This window comes from Dermacentor silvarum, chromosome 10 (assembly GCF_013339745.2).
Source record: "Dermacentor silvarum isolate Dsil-2018 chromosome 10, BIME_Dsil_1.4, whole genome shotgun sequence".
Classification (NCBI taxonomy): Eukaryota; Metazoa; Arthropoda; class Arachnida; order Ixodida; family Ixodidae; genus Dermacentor; species Dermacentor silvarum.
This window is the reverse complement of record NC_051163.1, coordinates 58,202,484-58,227,307: the sequence shown is the minus strand read 5'-3', so window position 1 is coordinate 58,227,307 and position 24,824 is coordinate 58,202,484. Positions and strand designations below refer to the sequence as shown.

The 24,824-nt window shown below is 44.3% G+C and overlaps 1 protein-coding gene across 4 annotated transcripts in view; it reads right to left on the bottom strand.

The window, feature by feature from the left end:
- Positions 1–24,824, bottom strand: part of LOC119431561 (poly(A) RNA polymerase GLD2-like) — a 51,644-nt gene that overhangs the window by 6,891 nt on the left and 19,929 nt on the right. The window contains exons 5-13 of one of the 4 annotated variants that reach the window (XM_049657020.1): positions 21,100–21,185; positions 20,879–20,936; positions 17,264–17,539; positions 16,036–16,070; positions 14,487–14,693; positions 12,706–12,978; positions 10,200–10,234; positions 8,682–8,912; positions 874–1,164 (exon numbers count right to left, since the gene is read on the bottom strand). In XM_049657020.1, the coding sequence (XP_049512977.1) occupies positions 14,490–14,693; positions 16,036–16,070; positions 17,264–17,539; positions 20,879–20,936; positions 21,100–21,185 (659 nt within the window). In that variant the 3' untranslated portion in view covers positions 874–1,164; positions 8,682–8,912; positions 10,200–10,234; positions 12,706–12,978; positions 14,487–14,489. The remainder of the gene's footprint in view (positions 1–873; positions 1,165–8,681; positions 8,913–10,199; positions 10,235–12,705; positions 12,979–14,486; positions 14,694–16,035; positions 16,071–17,263; positions 17,540–20,878; positions 20,937–21,099; positions 21,186–24,824) is intronic. The other 3 variants (XM_049657021.1, XM_049657022.1, XM_049657023.1) reach the window with 3 other exon arrangements.

The following is a 24,824-nucleotide window of genomic DNA, read 5'->3' as shown; positions in this document are numbered from 1 at the left end:
CATTATCGATATGCAGAAGCGGCGCAGCGGCTATTCCTCGGTTCTGTTGACAACGCACGAGCGAGTGGCAGGAGATACTGAGATACAACCGCGCCTTATACTACCAAACTGGCGTTGTCAGCGAGATTACGCCCCCTCGCTTAAATTATGCACGCAGAGCGTAGTCTCGCCGATTATGCCAGTTTGCTAGCATAAAGTCAGGATGTAGTCCCAATGGTCCTACTCTGCCATATGTCCCTGACACACTGGTCTGGATTTCGTTCCCAAGCTTCCAGCGCTAGCATTTCACTGAAGCTGCCTACTGTGTTATCAATCAAACGTTTCCTGTTACGAAGTGCTTCTTCGTCTCAGATTGGCTCTTCGTTTCTAATCAGTGCCCCTCTTGTCCTTATTGGTGTAAAGTACACAGCGCAAGAACATGACAGTTTCCTGTACACTACTAGGAAGAGACTCTTGAGCCATCTTCAGATAAACGCGGTCGACATTTGAGTACGTTCATTAGTATCAAGCCCGAACTACAATTTATATATCCCGTCCTGCCCATAAATTGCCGAGACGTTACTTTCTACATGGGCAGGTAATTGAAGCAAAGAGTTATCAGCCTGAACCGTTTCAAGCAAGACGACGAGTGAGTTGACGTACGCCATGTGCCTAAAATAACCTGAGCTTCTGTGTCTTTTCGCAACGGTGCTTTGGTCGAGGATCACGTCTTACAAAAAACCATTTTTTACTGAAGTAATGAATGTGAGCTTGTACAGTAACTTGAAATGCTATAGTCGTGAGTAGACGCCGCTAAATAAAACGACTTCAGACAATGTCCCTTACGTTTAAAGCAACGATACCAAACTCATGCACTCAGTTCAAGTACGTTACTTTAAGGGCCACTTACTCTGGAGATAATGGACGACTAGATGATTGAGTGCAACTGATGGTAGTCCGCCATCCCGGATCCCGTGCACATGGTGTTCTGCGCCCACTTGCGCAGGTACAGGGCCATAGGGGTGACTCTTGGGTCCAGTAAAGTATAGACCTTAAGCAGACGGCTTCCGAGAACTCAGGATGCTTTTCCTACGGCCACATCGACGGCCAAGCCAGTAGGGTGTATAAATTTCACCAATGGAACCCTTGCGGGAACCAGCTTGACCGTATCCTCTTTCACCTTACCTGCATGCAAAGAGGAGCGTTGAAATCGGAACAAACCGTGGTGTGGCATGTATGAACACGTATGTGGCACGCTAAGCGCAAGAATGTGACAATTTTCTTAACACTAGTGACACTAAACACGAGCCATTCATATATAGGAAGGTATACGGGGAAATTCACTTTACGCCTATCAAGACAATTTCAGCGTGATACTTTCTTAGAAGATGGAATCCTGATATCCCGATGAAGCAAACCAGCATGCATTGCACATATGGGAAGCAGCTGAAGCTTTCAACGTAACACACTCGTACAAAGATCCTGGCTCAGTCGCTGTACGGTTTGATCAACAAAGAAAGGTAAGTCTTAGCGGTAAACATTTTTTCTCCACTACCACTGTGCTATATTTGCCTACTTTCCATGGCTGCGCGAATATTAGTATAGTGCCAAATTGCTGAAAACAATGTTTAATTTCGAAGCGAATTTATCCAAATGTGCAAAATAACTTGTGCCCTATATTTCTGTTCCAGTGTTGATTAGATTCTGCTTTTCGTACCAATTAAAAAACTTTTGTCGTATTCGCGGGAAACTCCAGTTAAATAGAATGTGTGGTGATTTAGTCGCGGAGCAGCCTTATCTTTGCTAACATATGCTTTCTTTTGGCTTCTAGCTTTATCGAACTTTACCGTACATGTGTGAGCTTTTAGCTAGAAACCCTGATCGGTAAGAATGGAGAGACTGCAACGTTTGCACTAAATTTATTGGGTGCTACCCAATTCCCAGAGGTGCTTTGAAGAACTTCGTCATACCTCACATTTTACCAGCTGTGTTCTTGTTTCCCACTTTATTATTTTAACCGAATGGATTATGAAAATTTAGCCAGCGATTTGCTTAGGCAATCTGATTAGGCTTCCAAGTTTTACCTTTGGCGAGGTGTTCGTCTCCGCCTGCAATTATTCCGCATGGGCCATTATTTGAATAGCGGTTTCCTGTGTGGCGGATTCTAAATTGCTAGTTCCCACGAAACACACAAGCAGCTATTTGATGTCTAAAAGATGTCTTGAACGAATAATTCAGAAGTCTAATAGCTGTCCTGGTCAAGACATTTTCTAGCCGTGGATGTCTACACGTACTTCAGTAAGCCCTGCTAACGTTACGCTAAAATTTGGCTAATAAACATCTCGACAAGAACCACTTCAAGAATTGTATTAGACGTTCCCAGAATTATGTAATAATGACTTTGGAAACAGTATTCAGGCTTTTATAAAACATCTTGACAAGAACAAGTTAAGAATTTTATTAGACGTTCCCAGAATTCTGTTATAAATTATAACAGATATTCTGGGGACGTCTAACAAAATTCTTCATTAAGATATAAAAGCCTGCATATTGTTTCCGAAGTCATAACGTATAATGGCTTCAGAAACAATATGCAGGCTTTTATAGCAGTCTTTAAAGCAGCATTTATAGATTGTCATTCTACAGTGACGTGGTAAGCAAAATTATTGGCCACTTTTTCCGCATACCATGCATCCGTAAGCTAGCTTCACAGTACACATGTTACTATATAGAACTGAAAATTAAATTGAAGCATTACATTATATTATTTATAATAACTTGCATAAAATTGTTTAACATATATCAAATGTGCAATACACATCCAAAGCAAATGTGCATAACAACATGCAGAAAAAAATACCTGACCTTGTGAGAAAGCGGCTTTATTGACCAATAAATTAAAGGACATGCAGAATTATTTTACAAAACTTTTAATAGAGTAGAAAAGGTGACCACAGAAAATAAGACGTAGCTGCAGTAACCACAGCAATCCAGGTCCCTCCCCTCTTGGATACCGCTGGCTGGAATTCCTCATAGACGAAATAGCTATGAACGGAAAGACAAAGAATATTTGCGTCACGGCCAGTTAACCGAATAGGAAAAAGTTTTAACAGAATGCATTTTAAACAACACTACAATAACAATACTAGCTATACAAAACAACGCAACACCAGCTATGCAACATAGCATGAGACTCAATTTTACAAGATCAACATTTGCTAAGAAAACGAAACAGGATTTACATTATATACTCAGAACCATACACAAATGCAGAATAATAATCACATCAGATACATTACAACCGACCAAAGTGTCAGCTGAGTTCTTTCTTACTGAAATTACCGCCATTTTTGTATCTGTTCAAAGTGAATGGTAGGTATTGTATTAACGACTGATGCTTATAGAGTGTTCTGAAGTACGGAATTGACCATATCTCCGGATTTCTTGTGTTCGCATTAATGCGACGATGCTCTAAGGAGGCTAATTGTTTTATGTAGTTCCAAGCCAATTCTGACATGGATGGCCTAATGGATGGTCAAAACGGCATAATTGAATATTTAACATAACTACGCGAATTAACATTTTAATTAATTAGTTTACGGCACATCTTTCAATCTACGAATTATAGCCGCTGAGTTCGCAAGGCGTATCCCCACTTGGAACGAATTCTCAGGACTGAACCAGCTTCGAGATATTAATTTTCAAAGTGTCCGACAAAATGCATGGGCGTTCCAGTTAACTTTTTGAGGAAAACGCTGTTTTATGCATTGAAGCACAAAAGCAACTAGCCTTAGCGCTAAAATAATGCCATAGTATCGACACTGGTAATAGTGCGATCATAAAAGCGGTAACATGAAAATGGTTTGAGGAGTGGTTCTTTGTATAATTTATTTTTCCTTATGCGGAAACAATGTTCGTTTTTGCGGAAAAGAAAAAAAATTAGCGTAGCTTGCACTGGGGGCGCCATGCTATAGAGACAGCGGAGACATTGCACCTAGCTATAGTCCTGGCTTTTGGGCTAGACTAAGCACTACCAAGTCATCCCCAGCATTTCCCGGAATTTATTATTGATTATCGATTAGCTATTGATTGTCTATCGATTGTCTATTGCAAGATATTGGCCACGTATTTGGGAAAGGCTAAGCACTCCCAAGTTATCCGAATTTATTGATTATTGATCATTATCGATTAGCTATTGATTGGCTATCAATTGGCTATCGTAAGGTATTGGCCACGTATTTGGGCTAGGCTAAGCACTACCAAGTCATCCCCAGCATTTTCGGTAATTTATTAATTATTGATCGATTATCGACATCTATTGATTGGCTATCAATTGCCTATTGATAGGCAATTAGTCCCCACCATTCTTAGCTAGACTTTTCCAGGCTCAGCTTCGCTAGTTCACAGGTGTATGTGCCATTGCGCTTGGACCCTTTCTGCACTGCTGTCAGGATCGGCCCACATTTTTGGATTCAGCGGACACATTAGGCGCGGCTGAAACAGCTCCGCTGTTAAACATGAACTTCATCTGCTTTACTATTTTCTTTGATAATATATAGTCATGTGATAAGACATACAGTCACAAGAGCGGTGTGGATTTGAGAACAAACGGGGATAACCGATATTCTAGTTGACATTAAGCGGAAAAAATGGAGCTCCATGGGCCTGCCATGTAATACTTAGGATGGAAGGAACGAAGGAAAGAGTGGAGAAGGAAAGGCAGGGAGGTTAACCAGTTCAGCACAACCGGTTTGCTACCCTACACATGGGAGCGCGATGAGGGGGAATGAAAGATGGGGAGGAGAGAGAGAGCACACAGTACAGCACACACATCGTCAGTCACAGTCCGTCACTCTTGCGTGGTACCTGACATCACTGTCACAGCCGCTTGTCCAAGCCCGTTGCTTTTAAAAACCGAAGTAATCCCTTCGTCACCTTCAGCTGCGATGTCTTCTGTCGACGACATGGGAAAATCACTTCAGCTGACATTGGTCTGTTGTCAAGGTGCGCTAGAACGGACGCCAGGGACTGTCTCTGAACATTATATTCAGGACAGTCGCATAGAATGTGTTCCAGCGTCTCCTAGCAAAGACAGGCATCGCAAAGAGCGTTGTCGGCCATTCCAATCAGAAATGAATAAGATACGTAGGATGGATAACCGATGGACCATTAGAGCTACAGAATGGATACCAAGAGAAGGGAAGCACAGTCCAGGACGGCAGAAAACTAGGTGGGGTGATGAAGCTAGGAAATTCGCAGGTGCAAGTTGGAATCGGCTAGCGCAAGACAGGGTTAATTGGAGATCGCAGGGAGAGGCCTTCGTCCTGCAGTGGACATAAATATAGGCTGATGATGATGATGACAGTCATCTTGCACGTGTCACTTCAGCTTGGCACAGAATGCACTGAACCATGCAATGCATAACGGTCGCGTGTGCTCGAAGGCTTACTTAGGCCCTTCAATGAGCGGGCCCGAGTCTGACCCGGGCCCGCGGCCTCAAGCCCGAGCCCGGCCCGAGTCCGCCAACAAACGCTTCGGACGGCCCGGCCCGGCCCGGGCCCGTGCAGTGCTCTAGTCTTAAACTTCGCGCCAGCACGGGCCCGCCAAAACAAAAGTGGCGTGCAAGTTGTAGCAGGTAAACGTATACGTACCGTAAGGAACTGCACCGTACCTGCATGCAGGCGCTGGTCAAGGCTTGAACGTGAGCAAAAGACTTGGGAAGAGAAGCACGAGCACTGGCGAGCGAACGTTTGCGAGCATGAGCACGGCCCTTTGAATCACTCGCGGAAACTTCAGCGCGCCCCCCTGGTGCGGTCCAAGACACGTGGTCCAAGAGCAGATAGCAGTTCGCTCAAACGGAGCGCACGTTTGCGACTGCGCGCGGCCAGATCTGTTGGTGACGATAGCTGGTATCGCAATTTCGGCTGCTTCACCGCTTGTTCACGCAAAGGGAAAGGAAGGCACGGCTCTGATAAGGACGCTGAACGGGCGCGCACGTGTGCGCCCGGCCGTTTTCTTTTTCTTTTTTCTAAACTTTGACTGTCGTGACAGACTCATCGAGTGAAAAAATCAGAAAGGAATCAAATAACCCCGCAGGCTTTTTCTGCTTGTTCACCAAAGGGGGAAAGCAGCGAAAGGCTATATGATGCGACGTTAACGCATTGCATTCAGCTTGTTAAAGTCGCACGGAATGTAATGCTGCGCGTCGGGAACGCGCATTTTAAATCCTTTTCACTTTCACGCGCACGCCCAAGCATGTCGCACTATTTTCCGACAAAAGCATCTAAAAAAGTTCTTGAGTTATACGCTCTCAAGGCGTTCACCAAAGTATACTCTGGTGACGCCAGAGGTGGGCTGTTACCACAGCTGAAACACAATAGCATATTTGATTAACCGTACTTCCTGCTACATAACGTTTCCATAAACATCTGTTTAACGTCTTCGTGTAGACCAAGACGTCTATAGCCGTTTGTAGCCGTTCCGAGAAGTTTTCAAGCCGTTTTGTGTTTCTTGGGTTAAAGCCTTAGGTGATCAGACTTACGTGTGGCTGTACATGCACTTATGGACCTCTAACCTCTATTGATCACTTGACAATTCCTGGCACAACCAGGAAGTAGTCATTCCCAAAACAGAGAGCAATATGCTTGTCTGATCCCGTCATGGGATACTTTCAATTTTGAATGGCATATTATCTCGTGTAATATGAAATCCCAGAATTATTGCCTGTGTGGTACTTTTAGACACATTGCCCTTTCTGGTACCTGCATAAACTATTTACCAAGACATGTTCATAGGTGTAAGAAAATTGACCGCTCAACATATTACATGTATTTGTATGTAATGCCTTATCAAACCATCCTTGCGTACATGCCTAACTGCCCGGTACTTTCGAAGCAAATCTGAGTTAAACCATCTGTTTGGCAGAAATTGCTGATGCAAGTTCAAATTTGCAAGCCTTCATTCTCTTTGTGACATTTTCTCTTGCGTGCAGAATTTTTTTGCCTGTGCCTACCTGTATTTGTGGGTTGATTGGGCAATTCAGGGCATCAGCTGATAGGTGCACAAACGCGTGCTGAGTATTAGCATCCACTCCACTACCATTGTCAAATAGCAAGGTTACTATATATATACATTATATATATATATATATATATATATATATATATATATATATATATATATATATAAGGACATACGCCTGAGAACTTTCTTGTCAGTAAACCACGGCCACTTCGCCAGTGGGAACACGTCAGAAAACAACTGTCTGTATAGTAAGTGTCGAACGCTGCTGTACGTTCCACCTTCAGAGCTGAGCGCAGTACACAAATGATTACCTGGTACTGCGCAAATGGTGAGCTATTTCTTTTTCTGCAACAGCAGTTACACCCCGAATCTGTTAATGACTGCACAGCGCCCTTCGTTCGACTAGGAAGCACACGAGGAAACAGTACACTCTACGCAGCTCTTGTTTCTTCAGCTTCAAGTTTCTTGATTACAATAAGCAGTTGGTTTCAATGACTCTTAATGTAGCTTATAGCTTGAATAGAAGCTCGTGCCAAGAGTTTGTTGTCACCAACAACGCCTTCAGGCTCGTGCACTTTCTGTGCACCAATGTCGTCGCGGAAGGGTACGTGGTCACGACTAAGAGCCCCTAATATTTTAAGTTTCACGCATAATTCGACTCATATTTCTTTAACGGTGAGGGATTTTGTACTTCATCGGATTAGTCCTAAAACGAAAAACTTTGTAATCTACACTGTAGCGCTCTGAAATTGTAGTATCACTTCGCCACACTCGGAAGTAAATGGGTGACATACAGTTGCCTTGCATTGCATATCTCGATCACTCTACGAAGTTTTCATTCAGTTGCTTTAATTATCGTTTATCGACATAAGGTAACGCTTGATGCTGTTGTTTTGTAGCAACTTCGCGATTATGCAAACAGCCTTGTAACCTTCAGTCAATATTCAGCCTCTGTATTTATGTCATATCGTTTTCTTAAAACTTGCCAATTACAGAGCTTTTCAAATAAAATTTGGGCATATTGAACGCTTATGTTGAAAATGATGTGAATAGGCGCTATCGTAGACTCTATATGGGGCCATTCGGGGGAGATTGTTATCTTGCATCTCAGAACAAATGCACCCTATGCTTTGTTCACGCTGTATTTCAACGGCATCCTGCATATTGTTGCAGACATTCGAGATGCTTAGCTATGAGAGCACCATGATGTTTCTACAAGATTAGTTCATTAACCACATTTCTAGAAATTTGATTTCGTTGTATGCAATATCTTGGAGCACGTTCAATTTTTACATGTTTCACTAAGCGTATAAATATTTGCTACCAGCTCAACCTTTCCCTGAGGCCTGCGAAAGCTCATTAACTGTAAGCGTTGAGTTCTAGCCTTGTTTCGAAATCTTTTGTAGCATTTAGCGCAGACACTTTAGAAACAACAGACATACACTTACATAAAGCACTCGTCTCCTTATGAAGTTCCCGCGATAAACGATAAAGAAACCGTAACTGCGTTTGTTCATCATTAATAAATTCGGGATTTTTTTAACTGAAGCAATATCAGTGAGTACAGATCCCCTCTTTATTGTATAAATACCATAGGTTATTGTTAAATCTTTCCACTTGATGATTGTAGCATCAGTAAACAGCACATAATAAAGGCACCGACCACGATTACAACTTACGTAGCACGACCATGCCGTAATGCTTTGAGCTGGTCTCATCGCCCTCAATGGTTTCTCTGAAGGCGCGGTAGGCCGTGAGGGACATAGCCCTATGGCGGAAGTCAAATCTTGAAAAGAACGTCATCATAGTCCGGTACAGCTGGGCCAGGGTCTTCGTGTTCTTGCTGTCCCAGCACATTCGGGGTGCGTTGCATTCGAGGTCCTCAATGGCTGTCTGTAATAAAAGAACGCCTGTAAAAACATGGGTGAAACATAAATCCGATGAACTAAAGGAGAAATATAACCGCATATGAAATGGTAAACTTGCTATCGTATTACCATCATAACGCTTTAATGGCACCGCATGAGAATATAGAAATAACTAATGCAGTTAATCTCTTCCTCGGTGCTTTCAACTCACAAACTACACGCGCGCAGTAGCATGACGGCGTTCTTGACAGAAGAAGAGGAAGCGCGGCGCGTTAAAGGCAAGAAACGCAGGCAAGATTGATCAGGATTGTTATTGCGGGAGAGGATAAGGCATGAAGGGCGTAAATGCATTTAGGAGGGCAGTACAGATGGTATGACCCGTGAGGTGCGGGGTTATAATGGCAAGTCTACTACAATTCAGTGTCAGTCTCAACTACGTAGAATAATGCAGGTGCAGTTTCGAAATACCGGCAGTAAGAGCAATGTATTGGAGCCACTACATGAAGTAACCCTCGTGGTTTATACGCGCTGTGAACATGATGCAGTGAACATTCGTTGACTAGCTAAACACAAGTGGTGTCACGTGCCTACAAAGGCGCACAAAGAGAATTCACTAGATAACCCCGAGCGATTGTCCTCACAACGTTGGCACGGTGAGGAGTGCCGACAGAGGGCGCACGCATTTTTGTCCTGAAGAGAACGTTCCATGCTGGTGGTCGAACTCCCGAGGCTCAACATGCCTTCGTTTTAGTGGATAGCTGGGCTAGTCAGTGCGACACTTTGTGCCAAGGGAAGCGCGAAAGTAGTGTGCAAATGAATTGAAGAGGAAGAGGAAAGCCGCTCGGAATTATCTTCATTTCTTTCGATGGTATTTTTCTTTGCATACCACTTTAGCACTCCCCTTTTCACAGAATCTCCACAGCTCGCATGCACGGATTCGGCTACCTAACGAACACCAATTTGATTCTTGCCAGCTGTTCACACGCCTGCCAAACGTCAGTCTGTGTCATCCGAGTTAACTGCAGGATGTCAGCTTGTATCGGCGCGGTCATCTTATCGTCATCTAGTGAAGACTTACAAGGATACTACAGTTACTACGGCAGTTAAGAAGCCAGCTGTTGCTTCATATTGCTGCTCAACTTTCGTTTAGTTCTCCGGGGAAGGTATATAATTTGGTAACTCGTTAGTGAATTTGGTGACAACTTACGCTAGGCAGTTTTTTTTAGTTAGGTAGTAAGCAGCAAGTTACTTATCACATGTGCACACGCAAGACTAGGCTGTGAAGTTTTCTCCATTTTAAGACATTGTGAGACAATAGTGATCACGTACTTTCTCCAGGCGGGGAAGCACCCGCGGCCTCAAACCTGCAGAGCAAGAGACACCATGTTGTTATTGTCACCGCAGATATTCAGTAGATTCCGAATTTTGTATGGCAACCAGAAAATGTTCAAGATGGTGCTTGTTTTAACCGAGAAACACGAGCGTGACTTAGGGGCTTAGTAAAGTCGAGATGAAATGTTAGCAGCCCCCCAAAAATTTTTTTTTTTTAATTTGAGGATGCCTTTAAGAGTGGAACGCGATAACGTTATCGGGACCCGTTCGCATCGCATTTTTGAATGTGTAGGCTTGACTGCGAAACAGAACGTGCGAAAGCCAACTTGCAAAGACCAAGCTTACACCGATCCCCTTAAAGTAGGCTTCAATTTTAAACAGAAATGCTTTGCTGGGAATTCGTTTTTCCAGGGGCAATATAAGTCGTCTTATATTAAAATTGGAAGGCCCTAAGACCGTTTTTTTATTTTATAATTGTTTACTATTGCCCCAACGCGCGCGCGTGCCCAAAACGCATTAGGCAGGCCCAGTCCCAATTTGACCTGCCGAGGATGCGAGCGCCATCTGGATAAGATGTTTGCAAGTAGCCTATCCGAGCGCGCCGTTCAGAGTATGGTAGAAATGCTGGCAAAAGGGGTTTGTGTTTGAGTTTCCTCGTAACAGAATTATGTTTTCTCGAACATTCAAATAACAGTCCGACGCCACCATGTCTGTAGGTGGTGGTTAAGTCGTACTTTACCATTTTTCTGACCGATTTCACTGTGAGAAATCAAATTTGTTCGCTAACACCTTGCACCATGCGGAGAGCCTGCGCGGTTGAGGTGGTTCGGAATGATTCTCTGCACTACGGACGACGACATCCACGCCACCACCGACGCCGGATTTTCTGCAACACGGGTCCCTTAACGCTATCGCGTTAAAAATTTCGTACCTCCCGATCCCCTTTCTTGAGCCTGAATTCAGCCCATTAGGGAGTCACCCCACCTCAGTAGAAGTAAATGTTTTCTCTCGCTCTCGGAAAACATTGCGCTGCAAACGAATGCCGGATTACAGTTTCCTTATAACAACGATATGGACAAGCGTCGCTGCTGTTGTTCCTAAGTTCATTTAACAACAACGCACGAGCGCGTGGAAGGAGGTACCGCTGCGCCTTCTACTACCATACTAGCGCTGTCAACGAATTACGTCCCGCGCGCTTTAAATTAAGTGCTTGGAACGTAGTCTCGCTGATCATGCCAGTTTGCTAGTACAAGGTGCGCATGTATTCCCAACGGCCTACCTGTGCCCTGTGCGCTTGACACATTGGTCTGGCTTTCGGTCCAACGCTTGCAGCCCTCGTCTTTCACTGAACCTAGTTTCAGAGTACCATGCTCCTATACTGTGTTATCAAACGACTCCTGTTACCAAGCGCTTCTTGGTCTCAGATTGTATCTTCGTTTCCAATCAGTGTCCCCATTAGCGTAAAGGACATAGTGCAAGAACATGAAAACTTCCTGGAAGAGCCTCCTGACCCACCTTTAGATAAGACTGGTTGACGTTGCGAGTTGTGTACGTTCATTAGTGAGAGCCCTAACCATAATTTACCTGTCCCGAACTTCCCATAGCTTGCCGAGATGTCACTCTCTACATGGGCAGCTAATCGAAGAAAAGAATTATCAGCCTTGACCACTTGAAATACAAAACAACAATGGGAACCGAGGGGCTCGATTTTATTAGTCATAAACACATAAAGCCAACAGACAACGAAGCCAAGGAAAGCATCGGGGAAATTAAGTGTAGTTGAAATTGGAATGTAGAAAATAATGAAGAAAAGGGAAATGAAAGTGGACGAAAAGATAATTTGTCGCCGGCGGGAGCCGAACCCGCCAGCCTGCGCATTACGCGTGCGTTGCACTACCAATTGTGCTACAGTGACAGCCATCAATTCGTCCACTAACTTGGGTATTTATGTTTACTAGATACTAGCCCTAGGAGTGTTAGCCAGCGCCACTCAGAACCATGGTGGGCGGATGTGGAACATCCTCTTTAGCCCGATGGCGTCACAATACACGTGATCTTGGGAGAGCAGGCACGTGGCTAATAAACCCTCGCATGCTACCTAACGACATCAAGGCTGCCAGATTCGAGACCCTCGTAATGGAATGCGAAACAAGAATGGGAACCGAGGGGCTCGATTTTATTAGTCATAACAACATAAAGCCAACAGACAACGAAGCCAAGCCAACCACTTGAAGTAAGACGACAAGTGAGTTGACGTACGCCGTGTGTTGTAAATAACCTGAGCTTCTGTGTCTTTTCGCAACGGTGCTTTCGTCGAGGACTCCATCTTACGAAAACCCATATTCACTCAAGCAATGAATCTCAGCTTGTACAGAAACTTGAAATGCCATAATCGTAAGAAGACGCCGCTGAAGAAAAGGACTTCAGATTAAGTCACTAATGTAAAGTAACCATACCAAACTCATGCACTCAGTTCAACTACGTTACTCCAAGGGCCACTTACGTTGCAAGTAGAAGACTGCCATGTGGTTGAGTGCCACTGACGGCAATCCTCCACTTTTTGCACCGTATACATTCGCTTCCTTGGCCCAATTCCTTAAGCAGAGGCACAGTGGTGCCACCCTGTCATCTGCCGAAGCATAATATTGAAGCACGCGGCTTCCAATCACTGATGACTTCTTGTTGACGGTCACGTCGACAGAGAGTCCGTTTGGATGTTTAAAGGTGAGTACGGGTACTTTGGCTCGGATCTGCATGTGGGTGCTCCTTAACTTTTCTGCATACAGAAAGGAGTGTTGAAGTCAGAACAAATCGTGGTGTGGCATGTTTTAATTAACATGTATGTGGTACGTTACGTGCCAAAATGTGAAATCGTCTTTAACACAAGTGACACCAAAATATAAATTTTGGTGTCACCTAAACCAACCTCTATAAAGCACTTGGCAATTCCTGGCACAAGCAGCAAGTAGACATTGCCAAAACAGAGGGCAATATTCTCGTTTGATCACGTCGCGGGAGGCCTTCAGTTTAGGATGGCATATTAACCGGTGTAATATCCAGCCACAGAAGTATTGCCTGTGTGGTACTTTTTGACAGAACGCCCTTCCTGGTACTTGCCAAGACATGTTCATCTATGCAAGCAAATTGATAGCTGAACACACACACACACACACACACACACACACACACACACACACACATATATATATATATATATATATATATATATATATATATCATGTGTGTGTGTGTGCGTGCGTGCGTGTGGGCGCGTGTGTATCACTTTATATATAGCAGCAGATTCATAAGCGCTGCAAATGTCACTGCGGCGCGAGATCATGCACGGAACGTTAATTCTGAATGTGTATTTTTTTACACGTTCGCGCTGGTTACAAAGTCAGTTGATTATATATATATATATATATATATATATATATATATATATATATCAGTTTATCAGCACGGTATGTGTAAGGACGAGTTAGACTCAGGCATGCATTGTCTAGAAAACAAGGAGTTCAGCGGTTTCTTCCACGGACGTACGCGTGCGAAATTTCTTGACAATTAAAGAACCTTTCAAATAAAAATTCGGCAGATTCTGCGCTTATGTTGAAAATGATGTGATTAGACGCAATTGTACTTTCTAGATGGCATCATTCGGAGAGATTGTTATTTCGCATAGCGGAACAAATTCACTCTGTGCTTTGTTTGCTTTTTTCCCAAGTTAACTCTGCATATCCACCGCATCCTGCATGTTGTTGCAGACATTTCTGGGACGCTCAGCTATGAGAGCAACTGAATGTGTCCACAAGAATATTTCATCAAACCACATTTCTAGACATTTTACTTTCACTGTATACAACATGCTGGAGAAGTTCAGTTTTTATAGGTTTCACTATGCGTATAAATATTTCCGACCAGCTCAACATTTCTGTAAGGCCTGCGGAAGCACACTAACTGCAAGCATTGAGTTCCGGCGTTGTTTCGTCATTTTTTGTAGCAGTTAGCGCCGAGACTTAAGGAACAATAGACACACAAGCACTCGTCTTATGTACACTGTTTTTGAAGTTTCCGCGCTAAACAATACAAAACGGTAAATTAGTTACCGTATTAATAATTAGTAGTATTAATAAATTCGTGATCTTTTTTAAATGAAGCGATATGTGTGAGCGCAAATCACCTGTTTATTTTAAAGATCCCACAGGTTATTGTTAAATCTTTTCACTTGATTGTAGCCGCAGTGAACAGCACATAATAAAGGCACCGGCCATGATCAGAACTTACGAATTATCTCCATTCCACAGTCCATGGAGCCTTCATTGGTCTCTCTGACACGAAACTGCTTATACTTCTGTGATGGAAATTGCCCTGGTTTTGTAGTCGAATACGCATAAATAATTTATCATTAGTTTGTACAGATGAGCCAGGCTCCTTTTGTTGCTGACTTTCCCACTGAACACGCGGCAGATCCGCCTCCAGGCTGATCAATTCCTGCGTGGAAAAATACGCCAGCCAAAACACACGTAAAATTAAATCCGAGGAGCTAAAGGAGAAATATAAGGTGATATGGAACGGCACATTTGCTATCGTATTACAATCAGATTCTTTAAGGACAGTACTATAGAATGCAGAAATAACTAAACCAGTTAACTTCTTGCACGGGTGCTTTCAACTCACAAACTGCGCGCGCGTAGCAGCATGGCGGTGTACTTGACGGGAGAAGAGGAAGCGCGGCATGTTAAAGGAAAGAAAAGCAGGCGAGATAGCAAGATAGACGGCAGATAGATAGCAAGATAGATAGGCAGTTAGCAGCAAGTTACTTAGTACATGTAGGGTGTACTGGAATAGCGCATTGTGTCGTCCGAAGGTGAAAATGTGACTTTTTGCGATGACTATACCCGGGGTGCTGGAGCACTCCTGTCTACTGCAGCGCCATCTGTCGGTGCAGCCTGAAGTCATTGCTGGCAAGCGGAAAAGTAATGGTGCAACACCGGGCCTCCGAGATCAGCAATTATGGTTGTCGCGGAGGTCATGCAACGTCCGTGCGGAGCTCGCCGATTGCTTGCTGTGGCTTCTCCGGTCGCGTTCGCACATTTTGTATGTGGACGGCAAGCATCGGATTCGCCATTTATTCTTGTGCATTGAGGTTCCTGCACAACGATTAGATCAACTCCGAGCTTCTTCAGTTCAGGCGCATTGAGAAGATTGGCTGTATTGGCTGTGCAAACGATGGTGGCTACATTCGTCTAAATGCTCTGACTGTTTTTTGTGAAACCGGGCGACCGCTTTTCTGGCTGGTGCAACATGAAAGGAATCCCGTGCAACCCACCAGGCACGGTGCAGGTGTTCATTCCGGCCCTTCTGATCCTCGTGCGTCTCGAAATAATTTGATTGCTAAAACATATGCGTGCTTACTGAACGGAACGAGCAGACGAGTGTGTCTTCTGCATGCAACCGAAATGCTGAGCAGACGATCAGGAACACTGGACACAAACATGCAAACTTAGACGACGTTATATATGTATCCGAGCAGTTTGTATGATTTATATTATTGCAGATTATAATAACTTCAATTGGCCTTTGAGAGCGTTTTATTTCATAAATGCGGGAAGCTTTACAGAACATATTTAAATTTCGCGCGCTAGGCCAACCGGTCCTTCGCAGCGCCCGTCTAGTGGCATCATCGCAGAAGCGTCCCCTGTTCTCCCATTGTTTTGCTATACAGACGACACGCTGTCCAAATCCAGTACACCATAGTGCATCTGCCCAAACAAGGCGAGGCTGTGAAGTTTTCTGCATATTAAGAGACAGTGAGACAACAGTGATCACTTACGGCTGGAAGGCGTGGGAGCACGCGCGGTCGTGTTCCTGCACAGAAAAACGGACCATGTTGTTATTGCCAGCGCACATCGTCAGTAGATTCAGATTTTTGTATAGCAACCAGAAAATGTTCAAGATGGTACTTGTTTAATCCAAGAAGCACGAACGCAAGGTAGAAAAATGAGAAAGAAAAACACAAAACAGGAAACATGGCAACCAGTGGGACTGTATACTGCGAAATTGCAAAATCCTAAAGAAACATTCGAAAAATTTGTACCCCTACTCCTCCTGCCGTCAGCAGAAGTTCAAAGAAACTTTGCGCTCCAAGCGGATGCCGGGTTAGAGTTTTCTAACATTAACGAGATGGAGAAGCGGCGCTGCAGCTATTCCTCAGTTCTGTTAACAACGCACAAGCGAGTGGCAGGAGATACAGCCGTGCCTTATACTACCACACAGGCGTTTGTCAGCGAGATTACGCCCCGTTCGCTTAAATTATGCACGCAGCGCGAAGTCTCGCCGATTATGCCAGTTTGGTAGTAGAGGGTAAGGATGTATTCCCAACGGCCCTACTCTGCCCTATGTCCCTGACAAACTGGTCGGGCTTTCGGTCGCACGCTTCCAGCCCTAGTATTTCACTGAAGCTGCCTAATGTGTTGGCAATCAAACGTCTCCTGTGACGAAGTGCTTCTTCATCAAACATTGTGCATGTCTTCGTTTCTAGTCAGTGTTCCTCTTGTCCCCCTTGGTGTAAAGTACATGCTGCAAGAACATGACAGTTTCCCGTACACTACAAGGAAGAACCTCTTAACCTATCTTCAGATAAACGTGGTCGACATTGCGAGTTGTGTACGTTCATTGGTTAGAGCCCTAACTACAATTAGCTGTCCCGTCCTGATCATAAATTGCCGAGACGTCACTTTCTACATGAGCAGGTAATCGAAGCAAAGAGTTGGCAGCCTGCACCGCTAGAAGTAAAACGACGAGTGAGTTGACGTAGGCCGTGTGTTTAAAATAACGTGAGCTTCTGCGTCTTTTCGCAACGGTGCTTTCGTCGAGGATCACGTCTTACAAAAACCTATCTTTACTCAAGCAATAAATGTGAGCTTGTGCAGTAACTTGAAATGTTTTAATCGTAAGTAGACGCCGCTATAGAAAAGGACTACAGACAATGTCCTTACGTAAAGTAACTCTACCAAACTCATGCACTCAGTTCAAGTAGGTTACTTTTAACGGCCACTTACGCTGTAGGTAGTGGATCACCATATGATTTAAAGCCGCGGATGGCAGGCCACCGCCCCGGGCCCCGTGTACGTGATTTTTCGCCGCCCATTGCCTGAAGTAAAGCGCCAAGGGGGCGACGCGCTCATCTAGCAGTGTATACATTTTAAGCAGACGGCTCCCCAGAACCGAGGAAGATTTTCCAACAGTGAGGTCCACGGCCAAGCCTGATTGGTGGACGAATGTAACTACTGGTACCCTTGCTGGTACCAGCTTCACCGTGTCCACCCTCGCACTGCCTGCATGCAAAGAGGAGACTTGAAATCAGAAAAAACCGTGGTGTGGCATGTATTAACACGTGTGTGGCACGTTTCGCGCTAGAATGTGACAATTTTCTTTACACTAGTGACACTAAACAAGAGCCATTTATATCAAGGGAGGTATACGGGGAAATTCACTTAACACCTGTCAAGACAATTTAAGCGTGAGACTTTCTTAGAAGATGGAATCCTGATACCCTGATGAGGCAAACCAGTATGCATTGCACATTTGGGAAGCAGCTGAAGCTTTCAAGGTAACACACTCGTACAAAGCCCCTGGCTTTGTCGGTGTACCGTTTGATCAACAAAAAGGGTATCTCTTAGAGGTAAAAATATTTCCTCCACTACCACTCTGCAATATTTGTCTACTTTCCATGGCTACGCGAATATTAGTATAGTGCTAAATTGCTGAAAACAATGTTTAATTTCGCACACGAGAATGTGCATGACTAGCTGTGCCCGATATTTCTGTTCCAGTGATGATTAGATTCTGCTTTTCGTTCCAATTATGAAAAACGTTTGTCGTATTCGCGGGAACCTCCAGTTAAATGGAATGTGTGGTGATTTGGACGCGGAGTAGCCTTCTCTTTGCTAACATATGCTTTCTCTTGGCTACTAGTTTTGTCAATCTTTACCGTAAATGTGTGAGTTTTTAGCTAGAAACCATACTCATCAAGAATGGAGAGGCAGCAAAATTTTGCCCTAAATTAACTTGGTGCTACCCAACGCCCAGAGGTGCTTTGAAGAATTTTGTCATAGCTCGAATTTTCCCAATTATGTTCTTGTTTCCTACTTTATTAATTTCAATTGAACGGATGATGAAAATTTAGCCAGCCAGCGATTTCCTTAGGCTATATGATTAGGCTTGCAAGTTTTACCTTTGGCGAGGTGTTTGTCTTCGCCTGCGATTATTCCGCATGGGCCATTATTTGAACAGCGGTTTCGTCTGTGGCGGATTCTCAATTGCTAGTTAAAGGCTTAGGAGATCAGACTTACGCGTGGCTGTGCATGCACTTATGGACCTCCAATCTCTATGAATCACTTGGCAATTCCTGGCACAACCAGGAAGTACTTATTGCCAAAAGAGATTGCAATATGCTTGTCTGATCCCGTGATGGGATACTTTCAATTTTGAATGGCATATTATCTATATGAAATCCCAAAAGTATTGCCTGTGCGGTACTTTTAGACACATTGCCATTTCTGGTACCTGCATAAACTATTTACCAAGACATGTTCAGAAGTGTAAGAAAATTGACCACTCGACATATTATATGTATTTATATGTAACGCCTTATCAAACCATCCTTGCGTACATGCCTAAGTGCCCAGTACTTTGGCAGCAAATCTGAGTTAAACCGTTTGCTTGGCAGATATTGCTGATTCAAGTTCAAATTTGCACACCTTCATTCTCTTTGAGTTTTTCTCGTGTGCAGAAGTTCTTTGCCTGTGCCTTCCTGCCCTTGTGGGATGAGTGGCCGATTCAGGGCATCAGCTTATAGGTGCACAAATGCGTTATGAATATTAGCATCTGCAACCCCTCTACCCGTGTCATATAATAAGTTTACCGTATATATATATATATATATATATATATATATATATATATATATATATATATCTGTGTATGTGTGCGTGTGCGTGCGCATGTATGTATGTATGTATGTATGTATTCTCTATAGTTATGAAGGGCTGCGTTTAATGTGTGAAGAAGCAGCAGCTTCTAATAATATGTACATAAATTTATTATCTGAGACAACTAGACAGCTACATTTCAACTATCCAAGACTGACTTAATCTAGTATTTGTACTTCTAATTTACGCAGCAAAGTGGCGCTGCAGTTGTATATATTGATGTGTTAGCGTGCAATACTGTATATTACTTTTTGAAATCGTACGTACTGTAATTGGGAGGTAATATTTTGCTTGACAAATTGGTAGAGCTTTCAGAAACCTAATAAGGCTCGACACCTGACATAACCCTCTGTGGAATTGTAAATAGCAGCTGTTTTTGTCACAAGTACTTTTGGTATACCTTGGAGCACTTTAGCGTAGCTCCGCCTACTTATTCGGAGCCATTTTTTTTGTGGCTGCAGAGTAGCATGAAACCTAAAGTTTCTACACCGCTGTTTCAATTGAGTGTAGGCAGCAGACGACAAACAAACAGGCTGGCGTTGCAAACGCGTAACGCCATTTTGTCTGTCGGCAGATATGCCCACAATAGTGAAGGTTTGCTGCATGGACGGGCAGCGAAGTGCTGGCGTGACCGTGTGTCAAAGATGGTCACAGAGGAAGGTCAGTTATTCCTCCAATTATCTTACTCACGGATGAGCAGATTGTCTCAGACTCCACGCTGTATTATATGCATAGAGAAGTGTCTTCATGCGCGGCGCATTCGCGCCACATTTAGCTGTAGTTTGTCTAGATTTGTTGGAGAAACAAACTCGTACATTGGCTTGTCGTTTCAAGCAAAGGGATTACACAGCCTGTAAGAGCAAAGTCAGGCAAAGTGCGAAGTCCGCTGCTTTTCGTCTGCTAAGCAGAAGACGACGCGTAGTTTGCTCTGACTGGCTGCAGCCGAGTCAGTTAAGTAAGGCACACAACTTCATGGTCTCAGTCCGACACTACTGTCGTCTGCACGAGCCTGCACCAAGTGTAGGTAAGAAATAGCCCAAATAACAACCAGACACCGGCTAAAGCTTTTTCTGGAAAGTCTCAGATACCAGCTACAGGAAAACTTCACTTTTGGTAAAATTTGTTACAGACGTACAGTAAAATGAAGTGCCCTCGTCTAAGTCACAGCGTTGGTATTCGATCGCCCAATGTTTAGATCCCGAACGGCTAAGGCGCACCTTAGCAGACGACGCTCATACCTGCTGATCACAAAGTATGACGCAGGCCGCGGAACCACGCTGGCGTGGTAATATTGCTTTTGCATCTGAATGCCTAGGTGCATAGGCTTGCTTCAACGTTCTAACTCGCAATGGTGAATTTTGCCGCTAATCAGAGGACATTTCCATCCTAATATGATGTGCATGCTAAAATGCTTTTTCACATAAATATTCCGACAAGCGCCACAGTCATTGCCACCCTGTCACTCAAGTTCCAGGATGACGTGATCAGAGCCTATTTACCTTAAGAAAATCCACGTCGGTTTGTTGTGCCATAACAGTCGAGTGCGTGAGGATGAAGAAATGATGCAGTGAATGAAGATTGCATGTAGAATAAATGCGCTCAGACTTCGTGCTTATAATGGCAAGGGACACTTCATCTACTGCACAGAAAGTACTAAATATTGCGAATAACAAAGATATTTACCTTTGAGCTTCAGCAGTCCTTCTACTCTGCTGAGTACCTCTTCATCAGTGTCATGGTTCTGTAAGATGTACACACATTTATTTGTAAGGCAACATTTTTTTTTAGTATGAGGCAAAATTTAGACACCACGAATAACCATGTTCAAACGAACTACAACTAAATTCACTACAGGTAATTGTGAAACACTGAAAAACTGTAGGAGATTTATGAGGATAACTTACTTTTTCTCGAAGCACAGTCAAGTCGAGGTCGCTGTCAGTCGTACCTAGACCACTGACAAAGCTCCCACACGCTAGAACTCTAATTCCTGCAAAAGGAGAAAGTTCCTCAGTAATGATTAGGAAAAAAAACCATTCAAACAGCACTTCCCTTGCAAAGTTACCAAGCCTTGTAATTGGCAGGTACGCATATAATACACTAGTGTTACACGCATCACACCGTTCAGCAGACGTCAGACGGCTATAATAATATATCAATGATTGCAGCGAGCTATATGTATTCGCATTTGCACAAGGATGATAACTGCGTTGCAAAGTGGCGGACTTGCATCATCACTGCTTTACGAGATGTTTCACGTGCATACCATTCGGAAGAATTATGACGCCGGTATGTCTACTTCATTTGATTTGTTTTAATGTTCATACAGCTTACGGTGAAAGCAAGAGCAGGAAGTCTCGTGCAGCTTGCAATTGATATATTTTTTGAAGTTTCTGTTCTGACTTCAAGGAGAATCACTGATAGGGGATAGCAACGCGCTAGACAAGTACACCAAGTAAGGTTTGTGGTTTTAGAGGTCATATAGCTGAACTCAGCGTGTGCTTGCTAGCGTGGTGTAACGCGAGCACTGGCAATTGTGAACAGATCTCACTGCATATCCGCAAGCACTCGCTATCACAACACTGGCTTCCTGAGGAGTGGCGGCCGCTGGGAGCGCACGTGTTCGTCCCGAGGTGAAAGCCTCAGCTGCCGTTCTCTGTGGCGCGCCTAAATAACACAGAATACTTCAACACTTGGAGTACGGGAAGACAGCTGCGCACATGAAGCCACCAATCAAGTAGTGGAAATATATGCGGGGAAAATTATGCATCACTCTACACAACCCTGAATGCGTTGGGTACACGTCAACGACACATTATACACGCTGTATTCTGCCGTACTTGTTATTAAATGGGAAGCATTTCTTGCCGGCGGCTCTGTCTGTTGTCCCGCGTCCCACACCCCCACAGGGAATGCGCGTCCCCTCCCCCTCTCTCTCTCATCGCGGTGCTGCACAGGAGAGAGAATGAGGCGCGCGCGCTCCGTCATTTTCATACCGCGAAACTACCGTGGCGCCCCTAGAGGAGTATGCAGCTGTCGCACCACCTGTCGAGCGCGCCGCTCCGGATTCCTAGAGGAGAGAAAGGGGCGGAGCGTAGGGGGGAAGAAAGAGGGGTAGGGGACGCGCATGCGCTGTGGGGGTGTGGGACGCGGGACAACGGACAGAGCCACCGACAAGAAATACTTCGCATTTAAAAAAAAGGCGAAAGCTTGCACTAGGCCGCGCAAAGCTCAAGACACAGCGAAGCTGGCCGGTTGATATCGAGCGGCTAGCCTCCAATGCGTTCGGCGTCGGCAGGCAGCAGCGTTCTTGGCCGTGTGTCAACCTTGGTTAGCCTGCCTGCGTTTGTGGCATGCCAGGAACGCTGTCGCTCGTAGGCGCCGACGCGTCCAGCGCTAGTCACGCGAAATGTCGCGAAAGGGAAAGTACCTCCGAAAGTGATCGCTCGAGAATTCCTTCCTATATGCGTAGTTAAGTTAAACCACGTTAAAACCTAGCAGCAACCAACTTCATACCTAACAGTAGCAGCCAGTAAGCTTCGCTGTGCCTAAGCTTTGCGCGACCGAATGCAAACTTGCCTGATTTTTCTTTTTTTTTTCTTTTTCTAAAGCAGCAACTTCTTTTTCAGCAGCAGAAGACGGCTTTGACCAATGATTGTCATATCTGTCCAATAAATAGCTTTCCGTGTTTCCTCGATCACAGGGCTGTGCTCCAAGCCGGATGCCGACGGGAGGAAATCTCAGCTGCGCACGAGCGGAGCGAGCCGTAACAAACACGGGGTCACAGCCGAGGGATAGTATATATTACACGCAAAGTGCCTCGAGCGGCCAGTCGCGCGGCAATTTTGCGTGTATTCGCGGGCATCTTTCACCCTCGGAAAAACACTTGTATGCAGATCGTATTCTGCAATAGAAAGCTATAAGGGCAAATTCTCATGTTCTCTACAATTTTCTCATTGACACTTCTAATTAAAATATTTGCGCAGTTTATTAATTAAGACTAATTATTTAATTAAGCGGATTGCAAAAAATACTCTGAGTATATCCAAGCGACGGCAAACAACATAACCTTGGTTCGTTCCAGCTACCTTGCGTTTGTATATATTTAAAGTTTGGCTAAAGTTACGCGAAACACCGTGCATGTAGTATTCTAAATAGGTTGGTTCTAACAGCGAACACTTATGTACGCACATTTTCAGGTCAAGTGCCTTATTTTACGTGTAAATATAATTGGTTTAGGCGCATTTTTGCCTTCTGCTTTCATTCGCCAACCTCTCTTTCCTAGCCTAGCTCGTCGGGCCACAATGACTATTCGCTGGCTGAGTCGACCGCACGGTCGGCGGCGCTCGCCCGCTGTTCGTTGCATGGAGTGTGGTGTGACGAATACGCGGCGGATTTTTCCATTTTCTCAGCACGGCGATGAGCAATATCAGGTTTTTCGGAAAGTTCTGGGTCTGGGGGCGCCAAAATCAGTGATATTTTAGCCTGTGGCTTGCAGGTTCGTAGTCGGACTTACAATTCGATGCAAAGTAAGTGGTGCCCCTCCTTTTAGTTTTCTTTTCTGCAGGAACACTTTCACTCTGTCTCGAAGCCTAAAAAGCTTCCTATTCACGAACATCAACTACAGTATTCACACTTCGCTCCTTAAACTTCTAAATAAATTACAGGAACTCGCAGAGATATCATGACTGCGAGCCCAGCGCACCGTGCCGTCAGCGCGTAAGTAGACGATATACTTGACCTGCATTTGAAAATTACTCATTGCAGCAACAAACATCGTACTGTTATGCACTCTCTCAACATAATCTAACCATTTTCTTTCAGCTTTTACCGTGAAAACAATTATTTTAAATATAACAGCTGCGCAGTAACAACAGACTGAGTTGCAGACGTCGCGCTGTTCGCGACAGACCTCCGACCACAGCGCCAGTCCTGCTGTCATGAGGCGGAGAAGCAATGAACTACGCTGGTAGGCACGCCTTCCCATCAAGCCACCGTAACGAAGCTGCGTCTGCGCGCAGCGGTGGCACTCAGCCGTCGCTCGCATGTGAAACAGTTTCAGAAGTGCGCGTTATTAAATGCGAAAGATTTCTTGGCGAACATTTGCCACTTTGACAGTATCTATCTATCTATCTATCTATCTATCTATCTATCTATCTATCTATCTATCTATCTATCTATCTATCTATCTATCTATCTATCTATCTATCTATCTATCTATCTAGCCGCCCACGTCTTGGTGCTCTCATGGTCGTTTTGTTAACTTGGTATTTACCAAAATTGGCATCGTATGACAAGAGTGTATAACGAAGATAACTTATAGGTCATGACTTGAATATCATGACATGTGTGTCATATAGGTCATGAAACAGCTGCCTATGTCTTGGTGCTGTCATGGTCGTTTCGCTTGGTACTTGGTTCTTACTTCGTTGGTACCAAAATTGGCATAGTATAACAAGAGTGTACGACGAACAAAAATGATAGGTCATGACATGCGTGTCATGTAGGTCCTGAAACAGCCGCCTAAAATGACAGTGACCCAACGAAAGAACATTAACGCTCAAAAACTACTGAAATGGGTTCTAACGTGGGAGGGAAGGAAACGCTAAAGGACCATGGTAGAAGTCAT